Below are 24,199 nucleotides of genomic sequence, written 5' to 3'. Positions count from 1 at the left end.
AACACCCCGAGCTACGTCATTTGTTTCACAGGGGAAACGATCCTCTCCCAGATGAAGGGGAGAAGATTACAAGATGCTGGGATCTTTTACGGCCAGCTAGCGCTGGCTTAGCGTCCAGGCAGCCAGCGCACTGCTCGTAGCCGCGGACCCGAGGGGCTGCCCCCTCCTGCTGGCAGCGAGGGCGGCCCATGCGTCTGGCGGAGCCCTGTGCTGCTACCTGCCCTGGAGGCTGGCCACCGAGCGCAGGAGTGCAGCTGGCTGTATCACATAACACTGTCACAACTGAACAGTCCCAGCCATCCCCAATTAATTATAACACTGGCCTTAGCCCAAGCAGCATATATATTCACATTTTCATTATAAAACTGTTTGCTTTGATGACTGGTTCATTGATAGTTTGTTTCTCTCTCAAGATACTGACTTTTCCATGCAGTTATCACATGATAGACCTTAACTGAACAGGCGATTTCATACACCAATTTCAGAGAAGGCAGGCATCTACCCTTTAATAACGATTGCTGAATGAAAAGATTTTATGTAAGCTTTAGAAGTTTCAAACCAAATAAAAGAAAAACATTGTGGGTAACACAGTCCAACAGGAACTTTGATATACTTGGCTACATCTCCTGGGAGAATCACACTCTTACCTCACGTGTTAATTAAGGTTGTCCAACCTTTATAATACCAAAGACCGCACTGGTAATTGGCCAGAATCTAATCTTTGTAATTATTTACAAATGTACACAAACAAAAAATGAGCGCGTGCAACCTCCATGTGCTTGCATCTTTTTTTTCTTTTGAGCCAAAGGTAAATTAAATTCACCAGCAATTGAAAAGCGCAGTGATTAGTTTTGAATTCCTCTTGGAGCCAGGGCAGGATTTCCAGGATTCCACCCTACTCTGCTGCCTCCTGCATTAATTAATTCCACAGAAAGGAGAGCAGGGAGGGTGCAAGAGGCTCCCCTGCCATGGCAGTCTGTTAGGTCTTGTTCATGCAGTTCTCAGGGATTATAGAGATAGCTATGAATCATGTGCTGCCATCAGAGCAGAAATGAACATGCACCTAATTTTTGCAAACATAAAAGTATAAACCAATTAATATCTAACATTGTCAAAAAGCATCCTCATCAAGCAGTCTACTTGTAGCTGCACCAGTTCATCTAATACCATAGAAATGATTGAGCCACTTTGTTCTGGAACTGGTAAACCTTGAACGAACACCGAAAACAAAGAAGAATAAGGAGACATACTAGCTTCTGTTACCAAGGCCTTGCTAGATATTAAGTAATCAATTTGCAGTTCTTTGAGAAAAGCATCAGTTGCATTCTCTGCCTTTTCAGAACAAATGATTCTTCACTGATTTTTAGAAGGCTTCCACAAAAGTACACACGGAGTCCGTGACTGAGCCGTGCTTAAGCAGCCTGCTAGTGAGGGTGCCTGCCCAACATGCAGCTCACTGCTACACTTCAGTCCTTCAGCGTTCGCTTTAAAGATTCCTAACAGGTGGATTTCCTCTGCGTACCTGAACAACAGATATATGCCCGTGTAATACAGCAAAGGTAAGAGCTGTCCAGTGCCGGCTGTCAGGATGGACTGAAGGGTATCGTGGAGAGGTGCTGGGGACCTGGGGAAATGGAAGCAGAGAGTTATTAACCATCGCAGTATCCGTCCCCCATTACCTTTAGACTTTTACATATCTGGCTTTTCACTTCATAAGTGACAGCCCCTGGGAATGGTAACTAATGCTGTTTAGAGAACGCTGCCAGCACTAGTCACTCGGGCCAGTCCCCTGGGCCTTTTTAATGGGCCTACTGGTTTCTTGTAGTGGCAGCTCTCTCAGGAAGGAAGCCCTCTTTCCCCCTCCAGCCCTGTTAGGCTTGCCAGTGCCAACCATAATTGCAGCCACCGAGTGCTCCAAGAGGCTTTGAAAGTGGGTTTTTTTGTATTTTTTTTTTAATCTCACAAATCCCTGAAGCGATGATTTCTGAAAGAAGTGCCTTGCTCTGAGGCTGGTACAGAAGCTTCTAGAAATGAAGTCTTCAGTTGGTAGGAGAGATTTTATAACTGCTCTTGTTAGTTTACAGATCAAGGCTGAATAACTGATGGGAGAGGGCCCTCCATTACTCACTGGTATATCCAAATTTGCTCCAGCATCTATAAGCATTTGGACCATGGCTTCATCTCCAGCAGCGCAGGCATACATTAGTGGGGTCATACCCTTCAGGAAGGAAAAAAGAGGCAGTTACCTTTCTATACAAATCATCACTAAAACTATCTATCTGTCACAGATAGAGTGAGCTTGAATCTTACATGCAGAAGGGTGTGTATGTGTGTGCGTGCACATATGTGTAGGAACAGCATATGTACATGTACAAAACATTTGGTTTCTGTGCCTAGTGGGCACAATGGACTAGAATGGGAAGGGGCATGTGTTAGACCCAACCAGCAGGAGAGAAGATCGCAAGACTCTCAAAGGGATCACTCCAAACCCCAGTCCTGTACTGTCACTACTCTGGAGCTATGCTGAGGCTCCCCCCTCAATCATTTCTTGGATCATTTGATGAACAAAATGACAGAATCTGCCAGATGAACACAAGACAGAAAACAACACAAATGTATGCCGATGAATTTATTTGGCAAATATTATCCCCATTGCTAAATGGGGATATTTCAATATTTCTAAATATTTCAGCATTTCTGTCCCATAAATCAATATCTCTCGTTTTCTCTCCCTCTCTCTTGTTCTCTCTCTATCCCCTGAAGCAGCAAACCATGAAGGCTCAGAGATTAATTACAAGAGAAATGAGCCTTACTTACAAAGAGTTCATTCCAGAAGCAGCCAAGACCAGAAAGGAAATGCCCTAGCAAAATCTATTCCTGCTCACTTCTTAGGGCTTTTTCCTACCCTTAATTATTTTGCGAGTTTGAAATTTTCCACAGGCAGCATCTTTACTGCTCATTAGGTAATACTACAGCTTCATCTTTAAAGATGGACCTGGACTGTATAGCAGAAGTAAACTTCACAGAGAGGAGTTTCGATGTATCTGCAAAGGCATCTCTTTGAAACAGCAACAATTCCCATCTTCCTGCATTTGAGGCAGTTCTAGACATTTGCAAAGATGGGGAGCTTTTTAAATCAAGAAAAAAAATGGTGTTTGTTTCTTGGGGGGGGGCATCCTCGTTAGAGATGAGTGGACCTCACTGAGAATTCAAAACTCAGGTCTGCAGGCACAAGCCCACATTTACTGCCATGGTCAGGGTTTTAGAACTACAAGGTTTGTACAGATCTATCTTTCCTTTTGGCTTACATCATTTTTGCATTCCCTGCTTGCTCCTCAAGATTCATTTTGATTTTTCAAGTTCAGAGATCTGGAACAAAAACCCCAAAACAAAGGGTAACTTAGCTAAATGACAGCTCATTCTCATTGCTGTGACAGCTGTAATGAGTGTTTATTGGAGGAGTTTTTTTCTTTTTAATTAAAAGCTAATTCAATGCAGTGAATGATGCCCCAGAGAACAGAGTCTGCTGTTATTTGATGGGACTGACAGCAAAAGCAGAAGCAGCAAAAGACTCCATAAACTACCCAGTCGCTATGTTACAATGTAGTTGAGCAGGGAACACTGTAAAAATGAAAATATAGCTACCTCAGCGTGATGGACTTTCAGCAAAGCTACCAAGTGATACTAACACTACTGGGGGTTTCTGTGCTGTGTCTTGTACTCCAAACTGTACTGAGAATTTATAATTCACTTCATACAGACTGCCTGAAAGCCATCAGACAGTAACACCTTTTGGTCACTCATCACTGACCCGGACTGGATTTCAGCTGATGAACCAGAAGAGAGCATCGCTGCCAAAAAGCACTTTGGAAGCTTAGCTTTGACACTGTCCTAGCATTAAGACAACATCAGACTTTCCATTCACAGCCAGTGTATTAACCTCTCTTCCATCAGTGTCTGAGACATGCCATCCAAGGAACAGACCTACATTCCAGCTGATAAAGAAACAGTTCACCCTAGGCTTTAACTTTTTTTTTTTTTTTTAAGGGATACATTTTCAGACTAAAACACAAAAGCTAGAATTAGAAAGGCCTTGGAGATGTAACACCTAAGACCTCATGCATTGATTTGCTCCACTGAAGGGAACACAAAATTTGTTCATGCAAAGAATGTTTTTCTTTAGCTATATGGCATACCTGATCATCCATGGTATTGACTCCATCAGGTCCCAGTGCATCTATCGCTTGGTTGATCAGATCTGTCCTTCCACAATTTAACATTCGGAAACCCAGGTCCTGCTGGAATTTTTCAGTAGCAGCCTTAGCATCCAATCTCCGGAAGGAACTAAAGCAGCATTCAGGCCTGTGAAGGACAAAATAATTTCTATAGTTTTGTTTTGGCCTCATCTCCTACAGAAATCAGGCTTATGAAATTTTGTGGTTTTACCCATCATACACCTTCTCCACAGTGTAATAACTTCTGAAAATTTGGCTAACATCAGCCATACTAGAGGTAGAAGTTTTAAGTCTTAGAGACAGTAAGTTCTTATAAACATTGCAAAAAAGCAGTGCCCAGGTAGAGGCGCTTTGTCAGTGCCCTCCTCTGAGGGAAAGGCAGGAAGAAACCCTTATTCCTTCTCCTAGCAGGAGCAGTACTTTCCACACAGCCCCTCACTACAAGGGTAGCTGGGACCAGGGGCAACTTGTGCTGCATCTTACCCAACCAAACAGGAAGGGGTGCAGGAACGTGCCCGCACCACGATGGGCAAATACGCTGAGCAACTGGGGTACTACGGCTGTGAGGGTATGGTGGTGGCAGAGGCACAGGTCTCACAGGAAGCAAATCTGTAGGAATGAGGTTTCATTAGCTCTTCTTCTCACAAAAAAAACCCCAGCAGTTGTTTTAAATAAGTAATTAGCTGCATATAGTATATTTTGAGATGGCTTTATATGTGATGTTTATTTTCCTGTATAGAAATGTTTGTTGTATAATGATAGTCCATCAAAGATATATTAAAAACAAATTCAAAGGAGGAGAAATAGGTGGAGAGAAAGTATATATACAGAAAATATCAGTATAGTTCTATGATGGAACAATTATGCTGTCTGTCTGCCAGACAAGCTATTATTTTAAAATAAAAGACATTTCTGAAAGAAGATAATGATTCTTTACATTCTTTCTGAAAAAAAATCTGATTTTTCAAAATGAAATTTAGGTAATGGAACATTCTCAACTCTTTTCCAATGCCTCAATGAAAGGAAGCGCTTAAACATTTTTATGAGGCTCTATTAAATCCTTATCCTCTAGATGACTATCAAACGACCTTTATCTTGTTTGGAAGGAGTTCAGAGATTACGGTAAATCCTCTGGTTATCTGCTCAGAGACTTCTGAATTCCAGCCCTGGAAGTGCGTCTCCCTCACTGGAGGAACCCTGCCAAACTGGAGGTGTTTCCTATCTCAGCTGGGCACTGATATGGTCAGTCCTTTGATGTTATTTCAGGGTGAATGCCTTCTCCACTAGTTGTCTGATTTTCAGCACAGGCTGCTGTGCTCACACCCAGTGAGCGAGATATTGGCCTGCCAAGTTCCTTTGAAAAATGAGATTCTTTCAACACGGCTAACCTCTTCTGGAAACTTTGTACGGCCTGCCAGATAAGTAAAACACTCATCACTTTACTGAGAAGACTTGAGATGAATCTTATTCAAGTATTAATTCATCTGGTCATTTTTATGCTTCTGAACTTGCATTGATGGCTGATGACAAATGGTGACCAGATGCTACACACAATGTGCTCAGTTAACAAAAATCAGTCCACGGACAGTCACATTGCACAGGGGAAACCAGGATCTCGCCACAGCTGCTTTCAGAAAGGAACTAGATCAGAGTACAATTTGGGGAACAGTCAGCAAGGAAGCAAAGTGACTGTCTTGGAGTCACCAGCTCTTTGGAGATACATCTGTGAATAAACTGTAGCTCTGAGGCAGCTGAGTACAAATATCTGAACAGAAGACAAACTCTCTGAAGCATCCGCATACCGGATAATGACACATACAGTACAGAGCACGAAGAAAACAGTAAGGTAAAACTAAGCTATGGCTCACTACTCGACATCATAAACTATCAATGCTAGAGCTAGGCTAGCCAATTAACGAGATTGTTCTGGCAAGGTAATTGCACAATATCATGATATTAAAATATTTTATAAAATATGATAACATGACTTTTGTATAATAACAATAATTCTATGCAAACAAATAAAAGGGTATTATTGCCCGAAATCTGGTGAACCTCAGAAAACAAATGAAAGTGTTCAGAGGCCTGGTACCTGTCTTTGCACATTGTTTCTGTGCTGCTAAGAGGCATGATTCCACCCAGCGGTATTCAGACGCGTTGCTGGGGCGGGCAGGCGTGCGCGCATGTGTGTGAATTCACTAACTAGCCCTGTGGAGCGCACAGAAAAACAAACCAGCTGCGCAGAGCTGTCAGAGAGACGTGGTACAAATGTGGCCTGTGCTTCCCGGTGCAGAGGTGCCAATCCAGCTGCCTGGAGGCTGCATCTGCAGGCAGGTGAGTTCAGGTACAAAAATTTGAAGTTATCATTTGTAGGCTTTACTTTCAGGGGACCCACAAGCTTAGCCCATGACACACTTTCTGCCAGCAAGTTACTATACACTTGCTGCTCTGTAGTAAGTGCTTGACAGCCTGCTGTTGATGTGTGCAAAGTAGCTTTTTTTTTTTAGAAAGTGATAAAAGTTGAAGCATCTTACATGAGCCAGAGGGAAAAGAGCTCACACATGCACAACGGCTGTGTAGCAGCTGTACCCACAGCAGGTTTTCTGTGTGCGAGTTGTTACCCTGTGGGGAAGAGAGGCAACCTCTCCTGCATGCTTCCCAGGGTAAAGCCGGTACTCAGGCAGTTGCCCAGACTGCAGCTCCCGTGAACGCTCAGCTGAGCCCAGGGAGTCACCTGGAGAACTGAAGGTGGACTGAGAGACAGAGGACATGGTGGTGGGAGCAGCCAGAGCTCAGGGAGTGGGGAAGGGGATGGGGACGAGGTCCTGGTTTGGAAGGGCTGGTACAGTATGTGGCTTGAAGGGGTAGGAGCAGAAGCCTGGTGCGTTATTTGAGATTCATAAGCAAGCTACTCCATGTGCAGTGGCTACTGCTCGTGAGTGATTTAAATCTAGCCTGCAGTGAGGAAAAGAAGTCTTTGTCCCTAACTTTTGATTAGTGATCTCTACTAGTACTTGCAATAGTAGTAGAAAATACTGCAGAGATTGTGTGATAATAACCCAATATTAAAATCCATAAATTTATATTTAAATCAGTGAAAAAGCAGCACGGTTCTCTGCAATCTAGCATTTCTCCACTTATGCTGTCATTTAAACAGTAACAGGTGAGTACCAAAGATCTTTATAAATCATTTTGCAAAGGTAAATTAAGAACATCAGATTAGAAAACTTCATTCACTAAAACAGAAACAGCAGCTGTGGAAAACCATATTGCCCAAGAGTTTGTGTCAGAGGACAGATACTAGAGGTCTGAATTTCAGGTTATATTAATAGTATTTTGTTCTTCTGTACAACTTTTCTTTCAGAGATTTCAACATATGCTATCAGATGTATCACCACTGCAAGGAAATACCATTATATGACTTTTAGCTTTTGTATAATAAAGAAAAACTAGCTGCAATTCGCTTATTGTCACACAGCAAGACAGGGATAAATTTCGCTTGAGTTCCAAACTGTTTTCCTTTAAATCTGCTATAATTGCTAGATACAAATGACTGCTTTAAATGAAAGGATTGTATAACAGGCACTGTAAATGAGGCACCTCTCTTTCCTCATATTATTTCTGTTAGTTTAAGTCTATCATGCAGCAAAAGGACAGTGTTATTCATCTCATACCATGTATCAGAGAACATCCTTGGGCCTCTGAAAATAAAACTCAGGCAAGACAGTTCAGAACAAACAACTGATGAAGCTTAACTTTGATTTTGATCCTCTCCTACAAAGATATGTGTTACTTTAAAGCAAAGGTTATTTCACCTGCATGGAATGCACATTGCATGACCCTATACAGGAAGTTTGATGAGGTAAAAGGTGTGAAAGCATTTCAATATTCTTACAGAATTGCTTTTCTTTCTGTAATAACAACAAACTGGCTGAAAACCTCTAACATATTCCTTCCACAGGCCAGTATTGCTAATCCCTAACAAGCCAGCGATTGAATGAGCTTACTCCTGAATATTCCACATAGTGTGGCTGAGGCCCGTATGTCTGCTTCTCACTTTTATTTATTGCCTACATTATTTTGGACTTCCTGGGTTTCTAATGGGACCTTCATTACACAGCTATATCATTCAAGCTTCAATCTTCCCAGAGCAAAGATTGAAACAAAACCCATGAAACTTACTGGAGGGAACTGTGATCAGTTTAGTCTTCTGTAGTATCGTTCATCAGAGAATTTCAAACATTTTGGCAAGCATGAGGCACATATGTATAATTAGCTCAGCACATACTAGCTAGCCTACCCTAGCACCTACCATCCACACACAAACCAGAACAGTGTTTGCTTACACTGAAACTGAGCACAGGCAAGTGTTCCTGAACAGTACTCCAGGCCTAAGCGCATGAGTCATACTTTGTGGCCACGAAGCCCAGAGTACAGCCGCTTCCTTTCAGTCCAAGGTCAAGGGGCTTAAACACCTCCTGAGGATCACTGTTAAAAAGGCTGGCGGCACTCTCAGTCAGTCATGTACCACATCTCAGGAGAAAGGCAGAATCTACTAGCTGAGAGGAAGAGCAGGAGCCAGTCACGGCAGAGGAAGGCTATAGAAGACTGCTCCTTCCTGCCCCTCAGCAGATGGTTCCCAGCTCCCAGCTGAGGCTCAGCAGGTCAGCAGCGCTTTGAGCTCCCCGCCTGGCTGACCTGAAAGGAGTAGCATGGGCTCACCTGGGCAGCTGCAGTGCAGAAGTAGCTTAAAAAAGTGCCGCTTCTCAGTTATTAACAACCGTGTCCCCTTAGAGTGGAGCTATGTGGAACAGTCTTAGCCCATATTATCATACCAAGCAGAGTCAAAAATAGCAGGGATGCTGTGAATGAACTTGGATCAGAGTTCAGTCACCTAATTGCACCAGCATACCTGCCAATTAATTTAGCTTTGCATTAGGTTTTGTGGGTAGTAAGTACTATCCTCCATTTCACAAATGGAAAGACTGAGATGTAGCAAAAAGCCAGAGCCTCCTTGGCTGCCCCAGGGAAAAGGCAAAAGGATGCAAAAACAGAACCAAGACTCTTGATAAAAAGCCTCCTGTTGCTGTTATTTTTCATGCAAAAAAATTCTAAGAGTAATGGTATATTCTTATCTTTTCAGAATATCATTTAATCACTTAGGGTGTTTATTGTTATTGATGTGTCCAGCTCACTCATTTAATCCATAGTTACATGGGGAGAAAGAAAAATTTACCTTGCACTAATGTTCAAGATACAACTCTGATATTAAAATCAGTGCTAACAACAGCATCTTAAAGAGACTTACAGACACTGAACAAAATACCTATGATGCGCTAATGAACCAAGTTTATTATAAATCCCTCTTCGATATATATGTGGGGACACTATTTTAAAAGGTACTTATACTTTTCATCAAGCTATCTAAAAAAGCAAAAGATGATCTTATAATTAAGACCTGGGCCTAGGAGACTGGCTACTTGTATTTCAATCTTTCTCCATCACATTCTTCCTACATAACTTTTGGCAAGACAAAAATTTTTCTACTCCTGCTGCAGCATTTGACCAAAGCTTCTCTAGCTCCTTGCAGTACTAAAAGGTTAAACATGTGATGCCTGCATAGTATTTTAAGATCCTGCTCCAGCGAAATACAGTAAAAAGTAAAGTTACAATTATTTTAGCTGCTTTTAGAGTTCAGTCCACATACTTTAGCTGCCGTGGCTCGCAGTCCAGTCCTGGTAAAAGCAGTCTGGCTGTCTGCCTGATATCATCGCTGTCCACAGTTAAACTGCGCCGGTGCTCAGCATAGGTGATAGCTACTCGCATCCACTCCATCAGTGGGGGCAGAAGCATGAAGGGCCTGCACAAAAAATGAAAAAAATCCATCATAGTCAACATTGTTCTGCTATTTTGTACTGAGATACAAAAGCCTACTTTGTAGCTTCCTGGGCATGCCCTGCGATGCAGGCCAAGATAAAACCCCTCCTGCAAAGGCAAATTGCATCCCTGTGCTCAGCAAGGCTGATGGGGAGGTCAGCAGGTGGAAAGAACTGGAGCTGAGAGGCAAGTTTCAGCCACTCTGCCCTGGTTATCCAAACTGCTTCTTATCCAAACTGGGGTCATGTAGGGACATGCTGGTTTTGTGCAATATATTTTACCCCGTGAGAAATCAGGGCATACTGAATATAAGGGATCTACCTCTGCTATTAGCTATGGGTCAGTCCTCTTAGCTCAGGTGGCTAATGCTTTGTTTTAGACCAGAAGGGTTCTCACCTCAGGTGTGTGGCTTATATAATAATTGTGTTTGTTGTTTTAAATAATCCATATGTACAGGCTACTCCACAACCCGCTTAATAGTACTGAAGATATCCTTGATTATTTGAAACTTCAGTTACCCTGGCTCATTCAGTGCTCCCTACCTTGATCTTTACATTATATTGTCACTACCCAGTGGCTTTTCGCATTCATCACATGCAGAGCTCAGGCCTACAGTTTTACACAGCTGACCCTCTAGATCTCTGCAGAACTATGTTTTAACATGATTTTTCCCTAGAAAACCAGCTGTGTACTTCAGACATAAGGAGGATGACTAGAATCAAAGGAATAACTAACATGGAGATACCTCCCTGGAGGAATACATGTACAACATTGCTTGGAAGCAATTTGAGGAATTGCAAGCAATTTGAGGAAAAGCAATCTATCTGTTCCTAATTTGTACAGCATCCAGCACAGTGAGGTTTTACTCTATATGAGAGGTTGCAAGGAAATAATGGAATGCAAATAAAGTACTAACAATAGCAACATCAGCCATTCTGGACTAGCTGACTAGCTTTATTCCTGCTATTAGAATGAAGACAGCACTGAGGTTACATAAAAATATATAGGTATTATAATACTCTCATACACAATCTCATATCAATATGGGAGCTGAGCATAATTACCAGGTTCTAATAGCTGGCAGACATGGTCAAAAATTTGTTGTATACCCCAAACAAATGTTTCATAAGCTTCATGTAGCGATATCTGACCTAAACTAACAAATCTGACTGTACACAGCCAGAATGTATATTATTTGCTTGTTTTTTTTTTTTCTTTTTCCCAAGGATACCTGCCGCAAGGCTCAGCAATGCCAGCTGTAATTGAAAACACCTTTCCCATATCCAATAAGAAATTTATTAATGCTGAGAAAAACCATTTTCTTTTGAATGCTTAAATGCAAAGAACAGAGGGGAGAAGGCACTGCTTCCTTTATAAGGTTCAGAAAAGAAAGACACATGCCAGAAAATACAAAATTATTTTGGTATTAATGAAAGCAGCTGAACCCATGAAAGGCATTTTCAAAGCTGTGCGTGTATATGCACGTGTGTGTGCTCACATGTGAACACAATAGAGTAAGCAGCACAAATCCTGTTAGAAATCATTTATCAGTAATGGGATTTGTAAGCAGAACTCCCTTTGTATGGCTTTGAACATCCTTCAGGCTAGAATAACTCTATTCCATAAAATGTGTGCCATCTGTTTCCATTTTGCCAATGGCAAGGTATACTCTTAAAAGTTGCCACAATCTCTTTACAAAGCAGTGCACTATTTTCCCTCTGCTCCTTCTTCTCTTCTCCCGAGTAGCACAGAAGTGTCTACAAAAATCAGAGATCCCTTCAAGCATCTGATCAATCCTGCATTGCCAGCGCAAGGGCGTTCCTGACAGAACATTACCTACTACCTTTTACCAGCCTACTTTTATGGTAAAAAATCAAAATGTTAAGGCTTCAACATTCCTCACTTTGAAAATTATCTGGTAGCTTGGAAAGGCTTTCTTGAAGTCCAGCTTGAATTCCCCAACCCCTTTAGGCTTTCTAACTCATCCCAGATACGCAGGATGAATCACTACAGCCAATACACAGCACAGCCAATTCAGAGTTGACTGACTTCCCTAAGGGAAGAGGAGCAATCCACAATGCCTGTTTGGAGATGCATTCAGCAGTCTGTTCCAGAAAACTTCAGTCTGGCCTACAACAGAGGTGACATTTACATCATTTAACTTCAGGCATTTAAAGGAGGAGCCTAAATTCATTATTGAGACTTTCTGCATGTGCAGCGGAGCCTCCAGCAGACGATTAAAGCTCCCAGCTCAGTGAAGATAAAGAGGTAGGCTGAAGTACTGGAATTAAATACTTGAAGTTAGATGGGGATGGGGGGGGGGAGAACACCTGAGGAGCAATGAAAAAGTCCTCTTACTAGTGATCTTATCTACCATCTTTTGCGTCTGTATACAATTAAAGTGTTCAGGCCACATCACAGCTTCCCTGACACTTTCATGTTGGGCACGCTGCTGGACAGAGAAGTAGGTCAATCCATTTTGCAGTTGTAGCACTGTCCTGATGATGTTATCAGGTGATGAGCCATAATCTTGGTAATTGCTCCACACCGTACTGTTCAGCAAGAGGCTGTCCTCAGCCAGGAAAAAATACCATTGAGCCTGCACCAGAAATGACACATACCATGAAGAAATTTCCATTCTATAAAAATTACCATGTGCCAGGGTTATAAATGGCTTGCATGCATAAGCAGACCTTGAATGTGAAATGTCTGGTTTGGGAGGAAAGGAAAGGAGAAAAAATTTTATCTCAGCAGATAATTCCAAAGGCTTTTAAATCTCACAGCTCAACAGACTGCCTGGTTACCCTGGACCCAAAAGAGATGTTGGATTGCAAAAGAAGTGGCATGAAGGATGTTTTCCTCTTGCTGCTATCCTAATTTGTTCCAAACCTCATCACTCACATTGCTGCACAAGTCAGATAAATCATTATGCTAGCAGGATTGACTAATGATTTCAATTTCAATTTTCTTATAAAAGCTTTACTTCTCCATAAAATTTCTAGCTTGAGCTTGGCTTTCTATTCTTTGCCCCTACTTCTTTTATCTAACTATTTCCTTTCTTCATATTGTCCTCGTGGGCATGCTCACAGGACCAGTTTTATCTTACTTTGCTTGCTAACAATATGTCAGATAAGCAGTACCGCTGCATGATCTGAGCAGAGAGATCAACTGAATGAAATGCCAACTTGGGTTTCATTGCACTAAGCAGCTTTTTCCAGAAAATAAATGCAATTATTATCTCTGTGGCCCTTAACCTCGGCTTCTATCTGCCTCTAGGGAAACACTGATCATTTCACAGTCTGAAAAACACATGAAGGAGGAGGAAGGGAAGAAATCTTCATGGAAAATTAACTGGGAGATGCCGCAAGCTATAGAAATGAATTTCTGTCTATACATTTCTGTCTGTGCCATGTTCTGTAATGTGCATTTTCCTCAGGACTTTCCGACATTTAGAAGCATTTGGCAGCTCATTAAATTCTGCACATGAACTGATCCAGCCCTGTGAAACCACTGGACTCCCAGCAGTAGTTCAGTGCTGTCCAAGAACACGTACTCTCTGTTTTCCGTGAAGAACACTACCATTGCTTTGTTCAGTTTTCTTGTCATGGAGTTGTCTTAAAAGAGAGTAATGCCATGTGTAAACTGGGGAAGTACATAGCACTGGAAAGTAACAGTCACCGCTCACCTACCATATACCCTTGTAAAGAATTACAGCAATGTCTGATACCATCACGTGCTGTCAATATTTTATCCACAGGTTCTTTGAAATCTTCTCCAATTAGAATTAGACAGCCTTTCTGTTCCCGAGGGGACCAGGTTGGAGATGGCAGATGTGCTCAGAGAGAGAATGGAATCTGCTGCGTTTTTTTCCCCCTCATTTGGACAAAAATGCTTTCTTTTATTTAGGCATAATCAAGAAGGAAGGTGCCAACAGCATCAGCAGCACTTGGCAGAGAATTTATAGCAACTTCATTTGTAGAAAGTGGTTGTAACTTTCCCTGGAAAATTTACTGTACTCGTTTGGTTAGAATGGCCTAGGACGTAATTAGCATGTGGCCTTTAGGATATACTTTGGAATTGCAGACTTCCAGTGTTAACTGGTCCACCTCAAAGAAATTAGTTCCCAAAGTGAGCTCTTCTGAAGAATTTTAAGAGCCCCAGGCCATGACTTTTTTGGCAGAGAGAAGTTAATTGCATGCAAAAGAGGAGAACCCTCCATAAGAGTCAGAAAATTGTGCCATCTTTCCTCCCATTTGAACGCTAGCACAATGCACTTGGAGACTGACTTTCAGAGTTGGAGAACACCTACAGTCTCAAGAAAAAGCAGTAGGCATTCCCAAAGGGAACAGCCATGGTGTCAGATCCCTCCCTCCTGCTTGGGTCCCCAAAATGGTCCAATGACAAGACTGGTGAAGAAAGGGGGAGCAGGGCAAGGAGGAGACATTTTTCCTGCTGCCGGTTCTCCTCTCTTCCTGCACTAGTTCCTAGCCTCCTGTTTTGCTACAGCAATACAAAGAAGGTGGCAGCAGTGACAGCAAGAGCAGGAAAGAAAAATCTCATTCTTCTAAGATAGGAAAGATTCTCTTAATGACAACAAGTAAGAACAGCAAAATTTGTTTCCCTCCTGGCAGTCTGAGCTCATCCTGAGACACACACGCAATAGTCTCCCATCCCACCTGTCTCATATTCTTCTAAATGGGATGACTGAATAGCTTTTTCTTCCCTTCGCCTGTAACGACTGCTCTATAAAGCCCACGTTAACGTTTTAAACACATGCAGACCTTAACACTGCAACACACATGTAAATATCAGAATACATATGGTGAGGATTGGCCATGATAACTCCTTCACATTTGATTTACCGAAACGATACATAGGTGAGAGGGTCTTTCAGTGCAGTGAACTAATGTTTGAGTTTAATGCTGGAACCAAACTCTGTTTTGGTCCCATTTTACCCTAAAATGATGAGTTTGAGCTCACCACCACAAAGTGAGTTAGGAATAGTTATAAAAAGCTATAGATCAGTCTCACCTGTTCTGGTTTATAGGAATAAGCACAAAAGTCATACTGAGTCTGTGCTCATGGAGAAGGGAGTAAAGTGACTGAGAACCAAGGCAGAAATACTGGGAGCGAGTGCCCTGTTGCTGAGCAAGGGGAAGGCCATGTAGGCTTTTTTTTATAGCTCTTCAGGTGCCTAGATAGATGGAGACAGACCTATTGTGAGCAGGACTTGTAGAGGAAAAAAGGTGGGAATAAGATTAATACAACAAAACAGTACATCATGTATGAGGGTGACTGGAAGATGTGTTGTTCTGAACTTCACACGAAGATGGAAAAACCCCCGTATGGCAACAGCACCAAAAAGAAAACACAGGGTGAAGTCTGATTAATTGGAGAAGGGAAAAGACTCTGAGGCAAAATCAAACCATGTAACATCCGTATGGAAAATGGTGGCATATTTACAATTAGGATTCTCAAATATGAGTCCCTTCTTTGAGCTGCAGGAAAAAAACAAAAACCTCCTACTATGTAATTATATGTGAATACAATAACAACAGGAATGATGATTTAGTAAAACACAAAATCTTTGCTCCAAAACACAACCAGCTTAAGTCAGGAGCCAGGCCTTTCAGATTCAAAATATTTTTCCAAATTTGCAAAAACCTACCACACTTATAGAGAAAGGAAAAAATGGAAGTTACCATGTTGGATCTGATCCAAGGATCATCTTGACTAATGACACATCTTTCAAAGCAGACAGTCCCAGATCTTTACAGAAAAGGAACACAAAATTTAATCACAGCCAACTGGCCCAAAGAGAAAGTTTTTTTTCTGAATTCACATAAAACAATTATTGTCTCTTGTTTTAAAAGATAAGAGTTCTCAATTTTTAGTGGATCTTTATCAAGCTGCTAAGATCTTGGCTTGGATAGTCTGCGGCACTAAATTCCACAGTTTAGTGACTTATCCTTCAGTCAGACACTAATAGAATGAAAGACATCTGGATAACATTATAATTATTGGGATCCTTTCTCCACTGAATCTGCCTTCACAGTTTCCTCTGCTTATAGGATATAAAATGGTCGAAGAATAGCTTAAGTCTAGAAACAATGGTTCTGATATTTCTTAGCAATCCTAGTAACTACAGACAGAAATACCACCTTTTCTGCCCTTGTCAATAAACTGCACTTAGAAATGAGGTTCAACATCAGATGGGTTTTACTCCACATTAACCGGAAATAAAAGTAAAAACTAAATTCAAGCTCACTAAAAAAAAAAAAGAAGAAGAAATCACAAATTTCATTAGGAACTCACTATAATTGTATTTTTATAAACTTTGTCTTAATAAGAGGGAAAAGATCCCATTTTCCAGGCTGAACACAAAGTACTGTTGCTGCTATGGGACATGCCATGTGTATTGTTAGAAGAACATATTTGTAACATCTGTATGCTGTGGCAGAGGGAACTCTTGTTTCTAGACAGACAGAAAATAATTAAAAACAACTTAAATTGTATACAGTTGATGATAAAATTCAGATATACATAACAGCTTTAAGTACAATAATATGGTCATAGTTATGTGGTCAAGGATGTGACTTACTTTCATCTGCTTCCTCCAAAAGCACACAGAGCTTGCTGATCCCTGACTGACACTGCCGCTAACCACCTCAACAGAAGCAATGCAGAGCAATGGCATACCATTGATTTTTCTCACTCTTCATGATGTCTCTACCCCCTAAAATTCTCCATGAGCTGTAAGGCTCTACTGCAATCAATCTGGCAAATGAATTAGGCCTCTGGACCTAATTGCAGTCTTGACCTCAAAGTAATATATGGCTGTATGTTTAAATCACTTACATGAAAATCAGATTTAATGAAGGGGACTAACTTGCCTTTACATCTGCTGAAGTTCATGCTACACGCTGAAAATAGCATTTGCCAATGACCTATGCTTGTGAGCTTGTACCATCAAACATGCAGAGCCCAATTCTACAGACCTCCTCCTAAGGTACTTGGTCTCAGATCCCAGCTCAGGCTGGACAAGGGCTTCCTCCCATCACCACTAAGACACAGGCTCTTCACACGACAGAATATTGGCTCTGATCAGGTCAGGACCTTTCAATAAACTGTTTATTTGCAGCAGAACTGTTAAGCCTTCTCCCAGTTCTCGCAAAAAGGCGACTACTCTGGTTTCCAACAATGGAGACTGCTAAGGGTATTTCTGCTTTCTGGACAAGACCTAACCAGGGCCCTGCTCTTTTATAATAGTTGCTCTGAAGTAAGCAGTGCTTCCACCTGCTCGACAGGCGCAGCAAGGAATACACCTCCCTGCTTTCCCTCAGGCCTGCCAAGCCCAAGCAGCACCAGCAGAAAGGAAGATTTACATCTGCATGCCTGTCAGACATTGCTGTTTGTCATTTTGTTATTACAATTCAAGTTTCTAAAAGCCCAAGTGGCTTGTACTCACAGTGCAAACTGCCTCAAACTTTCAGCTGTCCTTCAAAATCAATCCAAATGAAAAAATCTGTAAAATTCCCTTCATGTCCTTGTTTTAAGTATTTTTTTTTTTTTTTATCATCATCATTCACTGACAGAGAAGAACAAATCCTGGCAGTTTCATGAGCAATGCCTTTCTTGTGGATTTGCTGGGTTAGTCAGTCAAAAGGGCTTCAGGGAATTTGCAGAGGATTCAAAATGGCTGGAATGGTTTGTTCCATTCTGAACTAGTTTGACTTCTGGATGCCTCGTACCCCAGACACAGCCCAATTGGACTGACAGAGGAAACATTGCCATGTGCTACAAGCATAATTCATGCTGCAAAATAAAACACTAATACCGTCTGGAGCACAACATGAATGCAAAATACATGCATTAAGGAAATGAGCCTGTAATAGCATGCTATGTGATAGGCAGAGATACACACAGGCAGAAATCCAGAATGTTATTCTTGGATTAGCCTCGATCCTGTGGCCAGAAAAACCTAGAGGTAACTTATGGTTCATTCCAGGAGCTACACTGGCAAACTGAAAAAACCCCACTGTGCTATCTGCAAGCAGATTTATCAGGGGTCAGTGTGGTTCTTCCTTATTCAGTGCTGTGACATCCCCCCGTCCTGTCTCGTCATTCTTTTTTGCCCATGATACTTAATTCCCCAAAGTGCTAGCAGGATTGAGATAACAGGCCTGTTAGTTATGACTCCAAATTTGATTTGCCAACATGCATATGTTAAAAACATATGCTGATTCTCAAGCCAAAACCAATCTGCCAGATTGAATCACAGAACTAATTTTCAGGGCCCAGTTGTAAAACCCTGAATACAGAGCACTGCCATGCTTAGGAAAACTGCCTGCAGCTCCTGAGTTACAACTGTGTGAAAAAAGCACCAGCAAGATAAACATTTTGGGGCAGTTCCGGAATACTGAAAATGATTTAATTAATTATAACCACAAAAGTTTGTTCAGCTAAACAAAGACAGTCCTGACCAAAGCAAAGGGTTTTCACAATAAATAGGAAAACATTTCCATTTACCGTACAGTACAAGCCAAAATCTAATTAATATTTCAAAAGACAAATTTCCAACACAGAAGAATGGTCTGTGGAAAATAATCATTCCAAAACTAAAAGATGATTCTTTATTTTTCAGGACAAGGAAAAAACTGCTGAAACTTTTATTTTTTAATTATTGGATTGATGTTACACTTCTATGCCATGTAATGCTGCTGAGAGTTTGGCCTTCTTGTAACATGAATCTCACCTGATGCTGATGTCAGTGTTTTCTTAATGAAAATCTAAATAATCTTTTGGCTTTTCATATTCCTGGAATCTGAGGAGAAAAGTTGCAGAAACTAATTTAGCGTGAAGGCATAAGGAACAGAGTAATACGTGTGGATGAAGAGAATTGATTTTGGACCTCTCTTAGGTACAATTTAGTATGTGCACTAATATCAGGTATCCACTTCACCCAGCAGTGTAATTATATAACTCATGTTCTGGCTGATGTGTTACAATCACAGAAGGTGTCACAAAATAGCCAAAGTTTAAGAGTCTGTTTACGTGAATAAAAGGCAATCAAGCTCATGGGGTGTAGCATTTGTGAATCAATAGGCAGTACTTTCTCTCTAAGCCAGTGCTAGGTAAGACAGAAGATCTGTCATTAATGAAAGGTATAAGGAGGATTAAACTTCACTGCAGGCTGAAACAGATGCCATCGTGGCATTTTTTAAATTATTATTTAGGAAGAGAACACTGCTTTGTCCTAATGACAAACAGTTCAACAAACATATTCTACCTATATCTTCAAGGAGCTTCCATTCTGTTCCTCAGTTCTTGTCTTGAAATGGTGAAAAGAACTGCTGGGCAGAAATGAAGAGCGAGTTCTTCTGTTTCATCCAAAGAAGTTTTTTAGCAGTGTTGAGTGAATGTGCTGTTATTACTGGGAAGCATAATGAGTTACATATTTGCAAGTTGCCTTAGACACTTAAGTAAATGGTGCCATATAAGGGTATAGAAACAAGAAGCATAAAAACAATAATAGCAACACGTGTCCTAAATTTAAAGGAAACAATTATTACAATGCAGTTACAGTCATTCTATCCTAGACTTGAAATCTTCTTACTCTTCCACTTTGTCTTTAATATCATGAAATCTCCCAATTTCAAATTCTTTATACTTGTATCACCATGATTTCATGGTGATATCAATGATCCCAAGTAGCCCTATAAATGACAGACTTAACTGCTTAACTGTGGGATTCTGGTAGGTGAACATAACTTCTAGAGCTCAAATTCTTTCAATTACAAATATACTAAATTTAGTGTATACATGCATTACATTTCAGCATTAAGAGCTGCACTGCTTTTCAGATGACGCCACAAATTCCGGTATTAAGTCTGCTTCCAGAATGGTTACTTACACATGCTAGAATGTCAGCTGAAGTCTCTTGCTTTGATTGTTATAGCGTATGAATTTCCAGTAAATGTCAAATACTAATTTTATGTTTCAATACCTCAATATATACACCTGCAGGAGTTTTTTCAGCAGGTAACAGTTTGGCCTAATCAAGAACAATGTAGATAGAAAACATGTAAAGTTAAACTGAGAAGCTTTTGCCATCTCTTGCATTATTAGCCTCTTGTCCTCTCTACTGAATTATAAGAACACATTCCTTTCTCTTAGAAAAAGGTCCACAGATCTAAGGTCAAATGTTACAGAGTTCCTGTTATAATGAATTTTTGTGCTGCAGACAGCAGCCATAGTAGACAAAATATCACGAACTTTGGCAAGTCTGACCTCTAGTCTTTTAAATGCCACCATCCCGTAAAGCTAACCCACTTGATTGCTCTCCCAGATTCTCCAGGATGACAATGTTATTCACATGTACACTACAGAATCTAGGAGTTAACTTGCACCCATTCCTCAAAGCACATGTATTTCTACACCACAGTTAGGGGCAATCTTCACAAATGACTGAATCTTGCAAACAAGAGAGCTGTAAAGGCACTTACTGAAAACTTGGATGCAATCATGCATGCAGGTGCCAAGACTTCTAGCACAAATAGGAGGCGAGCATGCACAGTGACATAAGCAATACTTCCTACATATCATCTTGTCAAATTTTTATATCTCATGTACTCTGCATTATAGAGTGCAGATTTTATGCTGAGTTTGCACATGGCTGAGTAACAAGCTAGCAATGTTTGTTTACATCCATGGCATCTGCAGTACAGGCTAGGAGGTAGATTAAAAAAAACCAACTCTCATCCAACTCTCCATATCAAAGTTATCTGTTATCCCATCTCTCTCTCTCTCTCTCAAAAGGTACACTTAAATAGTCTCATATTAACAGATAAAACAAACATGCTAATGGGGGCAAGAGAATGGAGTTTATTTATACACAGCTAAAACTTTCTCTTGTTGGAGGTTCAGCGTGCTTTATTTTGAGCATTGTAAGGGTGCAGCATGGTGGACACTACAGGAACAAGGAGGAATTCCAAGGCACTCAATTAGCCACTTACCTTATGACTGGCCTGAAAAAATGACAATTTTTGCTTCTAACCCCAAATGACAAGGATATTTTTTCTGTTCAGCCTTGTTCATATTCCGTTGTCAGAAAACAGATCCACAACCACAGAAGCATCAATGAATGATTTGTTAAAAATGACATACAGTTAAACACACACCAATTCTGATGCTAAGTGAACCATTCACAGTTGTTTTTCTTTAGCTTGTTGAAAAAAAATAATAATTCAGAACCTTCATCCGCTCAACACTTCATTACCTATTCCTTGAATGAACCTATCAACACCCAACTGTCTTTATTCCACACAAAGGAAGAGTAATTAATAAAATGTATTCGGAAAAGGACAAAGAAATAAGGAATCTTTCTTCTCAGAGTTCTTACCTCAAAGAAAAGTGAAGAAACAAAACTCTTTGTGAAATAAACTAATTTTCACTTGCCTTTCTTCCCATCAGGTAACATTGGGCCCTGACTACATGGATAAAGCTGTACAAACATAGCCAAGACTAGTTTACACCACTAGATTGGGGTGAATCCCTTTTGAACATGTACAGTCAGATTAAGTTAGTTTGGTCACTTATCTTTAAGCAAAGATTAAGTATATTGAGTGTCTCAACACAGAGAGTTTAGCAGACTAAGAGAGGTTCCAAAGTGAGTTAATTAAACTATTGTAACTTTTCTTATATAAGGAAGAATTGGATGCCCAGATGGAAAGTCATTTAAGGAACATCTGTTTCTGTGATGTTCTAATGCATCAGCTCTTCAGAGAGATCCTTCCTGAAGAATTTGGCAGCCACAATAGAGAGCTGAGGACTGACTACCTGGCACAGTGTGGTGCTGCACAGAGGTAGCTCTTAATCACACAGTCTGGATGCTGGAAGCAGTTTAATTGCAACACAATACATTCTGAGCAGGTTATATTAGTCCTGGCATAACTTCATGCTCACGTGCTTATATTCCTCTCAGCTACCTTAACTACCTTGTCCTAGTGGTGCATCACAGACAGAGACACAACCTTTCCTGCTAAAAAAAATCTTAGCAATTATAAAGCAGCCATCTCAGAAGGACCCCAAATTTCTCTGGAGGGATGTCTTACATTTCTGAAGGAAGCTGAAGAGGTAGGTAATAGCTAAGTGAATTGCTTACAGTAGCAGAGAGTTTTCCTGCAAGCCTAGGAATAAAAACGTGCAACACTTGCCTCTCAGCTCTCTTCTCTAGTCATTATGGCACACTTTTGAACACATGCAAGGAGCACCTAAGAACAGACCTGAGGTACAAACTCTTCAATGGAACTGCAGTTCCCAGCAGTTTGGCTTCAGAATTACACTACCCCTTTCAGCAGCATTACTCCAGATTTACACTGATTAGCAGTGAGAGCAAAACATAGCTCAGCTTCTCTCCTCTCTGAGCAAACACGTCAGACCAGCATGCATCATATCAACACGACACCATTTAGTCCCAGAAGAATCCACAAATCAGAGCTGAATCAGCTCAGATATGCAACTCATTTGAATAGGATTTGTCTTGCAGAGCAGACATGCTTTTAAAAAACAGTCAGTTCAGCATTTACTATAAAAACATTTCATGAAAACAGTATGGTTTGGCTTCCCAAGTGACCATCAGGTCATGGCAGTACCTGCACTCAGAGGTATGGGACCAGCAAGTACAAACTGCCAAGGTCTCCTTTAAAAGGAAACAAAGCAGAGACATACGATCTAGGATTACCTCAGGGAAAGCTTAGTTTCTAATCTCCATGAGGTCAAAGAGAAAGAATGATTGTTGCTATTATCATGTTATACTCAGAAACATTTACTTTTCATAACAGCTTAGCTCTTAGCTCTCTGTTACAAAGCTGTTGGGCACACTAAGAGAGGAAACCCCAAGAACTCGTGAGCCGTGGCTGCTGCACAGCAGAAGCTCTGAATTGTGCCTTTATTTAGCATGGCCATTGTTAAAGCATCAGCTAACTCCTTCCTCAGGAAACAGGCAAGTTCTGCAATTGAAGGTCTGTAATTTAGTCAAATAGGAAATAATATTAACTTCAATTGGAAACAGCAATTACTGAAAAAGAAAGAAGAAACTTGTTGGCCCAGCACCATCATCGTTCTTCACAGCGTGCTCAGAACCTTTCATCCACAGAGGTACTATTTCTTACCTATATTAATTACAAGAGCACTACAGTGGTACCATGATATTGTCTTTTAAGATCTATACCTAGAAAAAATGGAGACAGGCAGATGTCAAATGACACCAAACTAGCAAGAGCCAAGTAGAGAAGTTCAGACTCACAGTCAGTCTTCTACTATTTCAAAGGGCAGTCACTGTCCCAAAGCTGAAAAAAAATGACAGGAGACCTTGCCTCATTCACCTCTGCATTTCTATAATGCCTTCTTAGTAAAACAGGCTGCAACAGTTTTGTTTCAAGTTTCCCTGGATTAACTTTCCTTCCTTTTTGATGCTTGTTTGCTACTTAGTCTTCTCATCATGAAATAGCAAACAATAAACAATACACAACACAGGGTGCCTGCAGGCACTGAAGATTTCTATTTGTACCAGACCTGAGAATACAGGCAGTTAACTTGCAGGCTCTCATTTTCTCGCACCTTCTTTTTTATCTGAACAGATGGAAATTTAAGAGCAGAAGCCAAGAACTTAACACTGAAATCTTTACAGTAGTTACAGTAATTGCTGTAACTACAGTCATAGTAATTGCAGAGTGGTAGTACCCACATGCACACACACAGACACACAATGGCTATTATCTCTTCATTGCTAAAGAAAAAAGCCCAAGATCATTTATTTAGTTTTCAAACATTTCTACAAATAGGGGACACTGGCCAGAGATTGCTTAGGTCAAAGACGGTCTTTCCAGTGATTTCCAGCAAGCATTGAGGTCTACTGTAAAACACCTATGAAAATAGAAAATAATGTTTTACAGAAGACTGTTCCATAATATTTTTGACAGAACAACAAAGACTGGAAAAACACCTTATTATTCTCTAGCTAGGTGGTAACTGCCTGCTGTCCAACTGAATAGTCAGTTCTAGCAAACAATGCTCTGATACCTGTC

At 40.8% G+C, this 24,199-nt stretch overlaps 2 protein-coding genes across 2 annotated transcripts in view; one reads left to right on the top strand and one right to left on the bottom strand.

Annotated features, from left to right (window-relative positions):
* NAT10 (N-acetyltransferase 10) overlaps nucleotides 1-4,290 on the top strand; it is a 50,847-nt gene extending 46,557 nt beyond the window's left edge. The window contains exons 29-30 of the transcript XR_003257428.1: nucleotides 1,341-1,559; nucleotides 3,761-4,290. The gene's annotated coding sequence lies outside the window, so the exon portion shown is untranslated. The remainder of the gene's footprint in view (nucleotides 1-1,340; nucleotides 1,560-3,760) is intronic.
* The window catches only part of ABTB2 (ankyrin repeat and BTB domain containing 2), a 144,259-nt gene that overhangs the window by 12,104 nt on the left and 107,956 nt on the right, over nucleotides 1-24,199 (bottom strand). The window contains exons 4-7 of the mRNA XM_026089412.1: nucleotides 9,943-10,095; nucleotides 4,197-4,362; nucleotides 2,129-2,218; nucleotides 1,523-1,624 (exon numbers count right to left, since the gene is read on the bottom strand). Coding sequence (XP_025945197.1) covers nucleotides 1,523-1,624; nucleotides 2,129-2,218; nucleotides 4,197-4,362; nucleotides 9,943-10,095 — 511 coding nt within the window. The remainder of the gene's footprint in view (nucleotides 1-1,522; nucleotides 1,625-2,128; nucleotides 2,219-4,196; nucleotides 4,363-9,942; nucleotides 10,096-24,199) is intronic.

This window comes from Apteryx rowi, unplaced genomic scaffold (assembly GCF_003343035.1).
Source record: "Apteryx rowi isolate R43461 unplaced genomic scaffold, aptRow1 scaffold_81, whole genome shotgun sequence".
In the NCBI taxonomy this organism is placed as follows: domain Eukaryota; kingdom Metazoa; phylum Chordata; class Aves; order Apterygiformes; family Apterygidae; genus Apteryx; species Apteryx rowi.
Note: the sequence above shows the minus strand (reverse complement) of the source record. Positions and strands in the feature narration are given on the sequence as shown.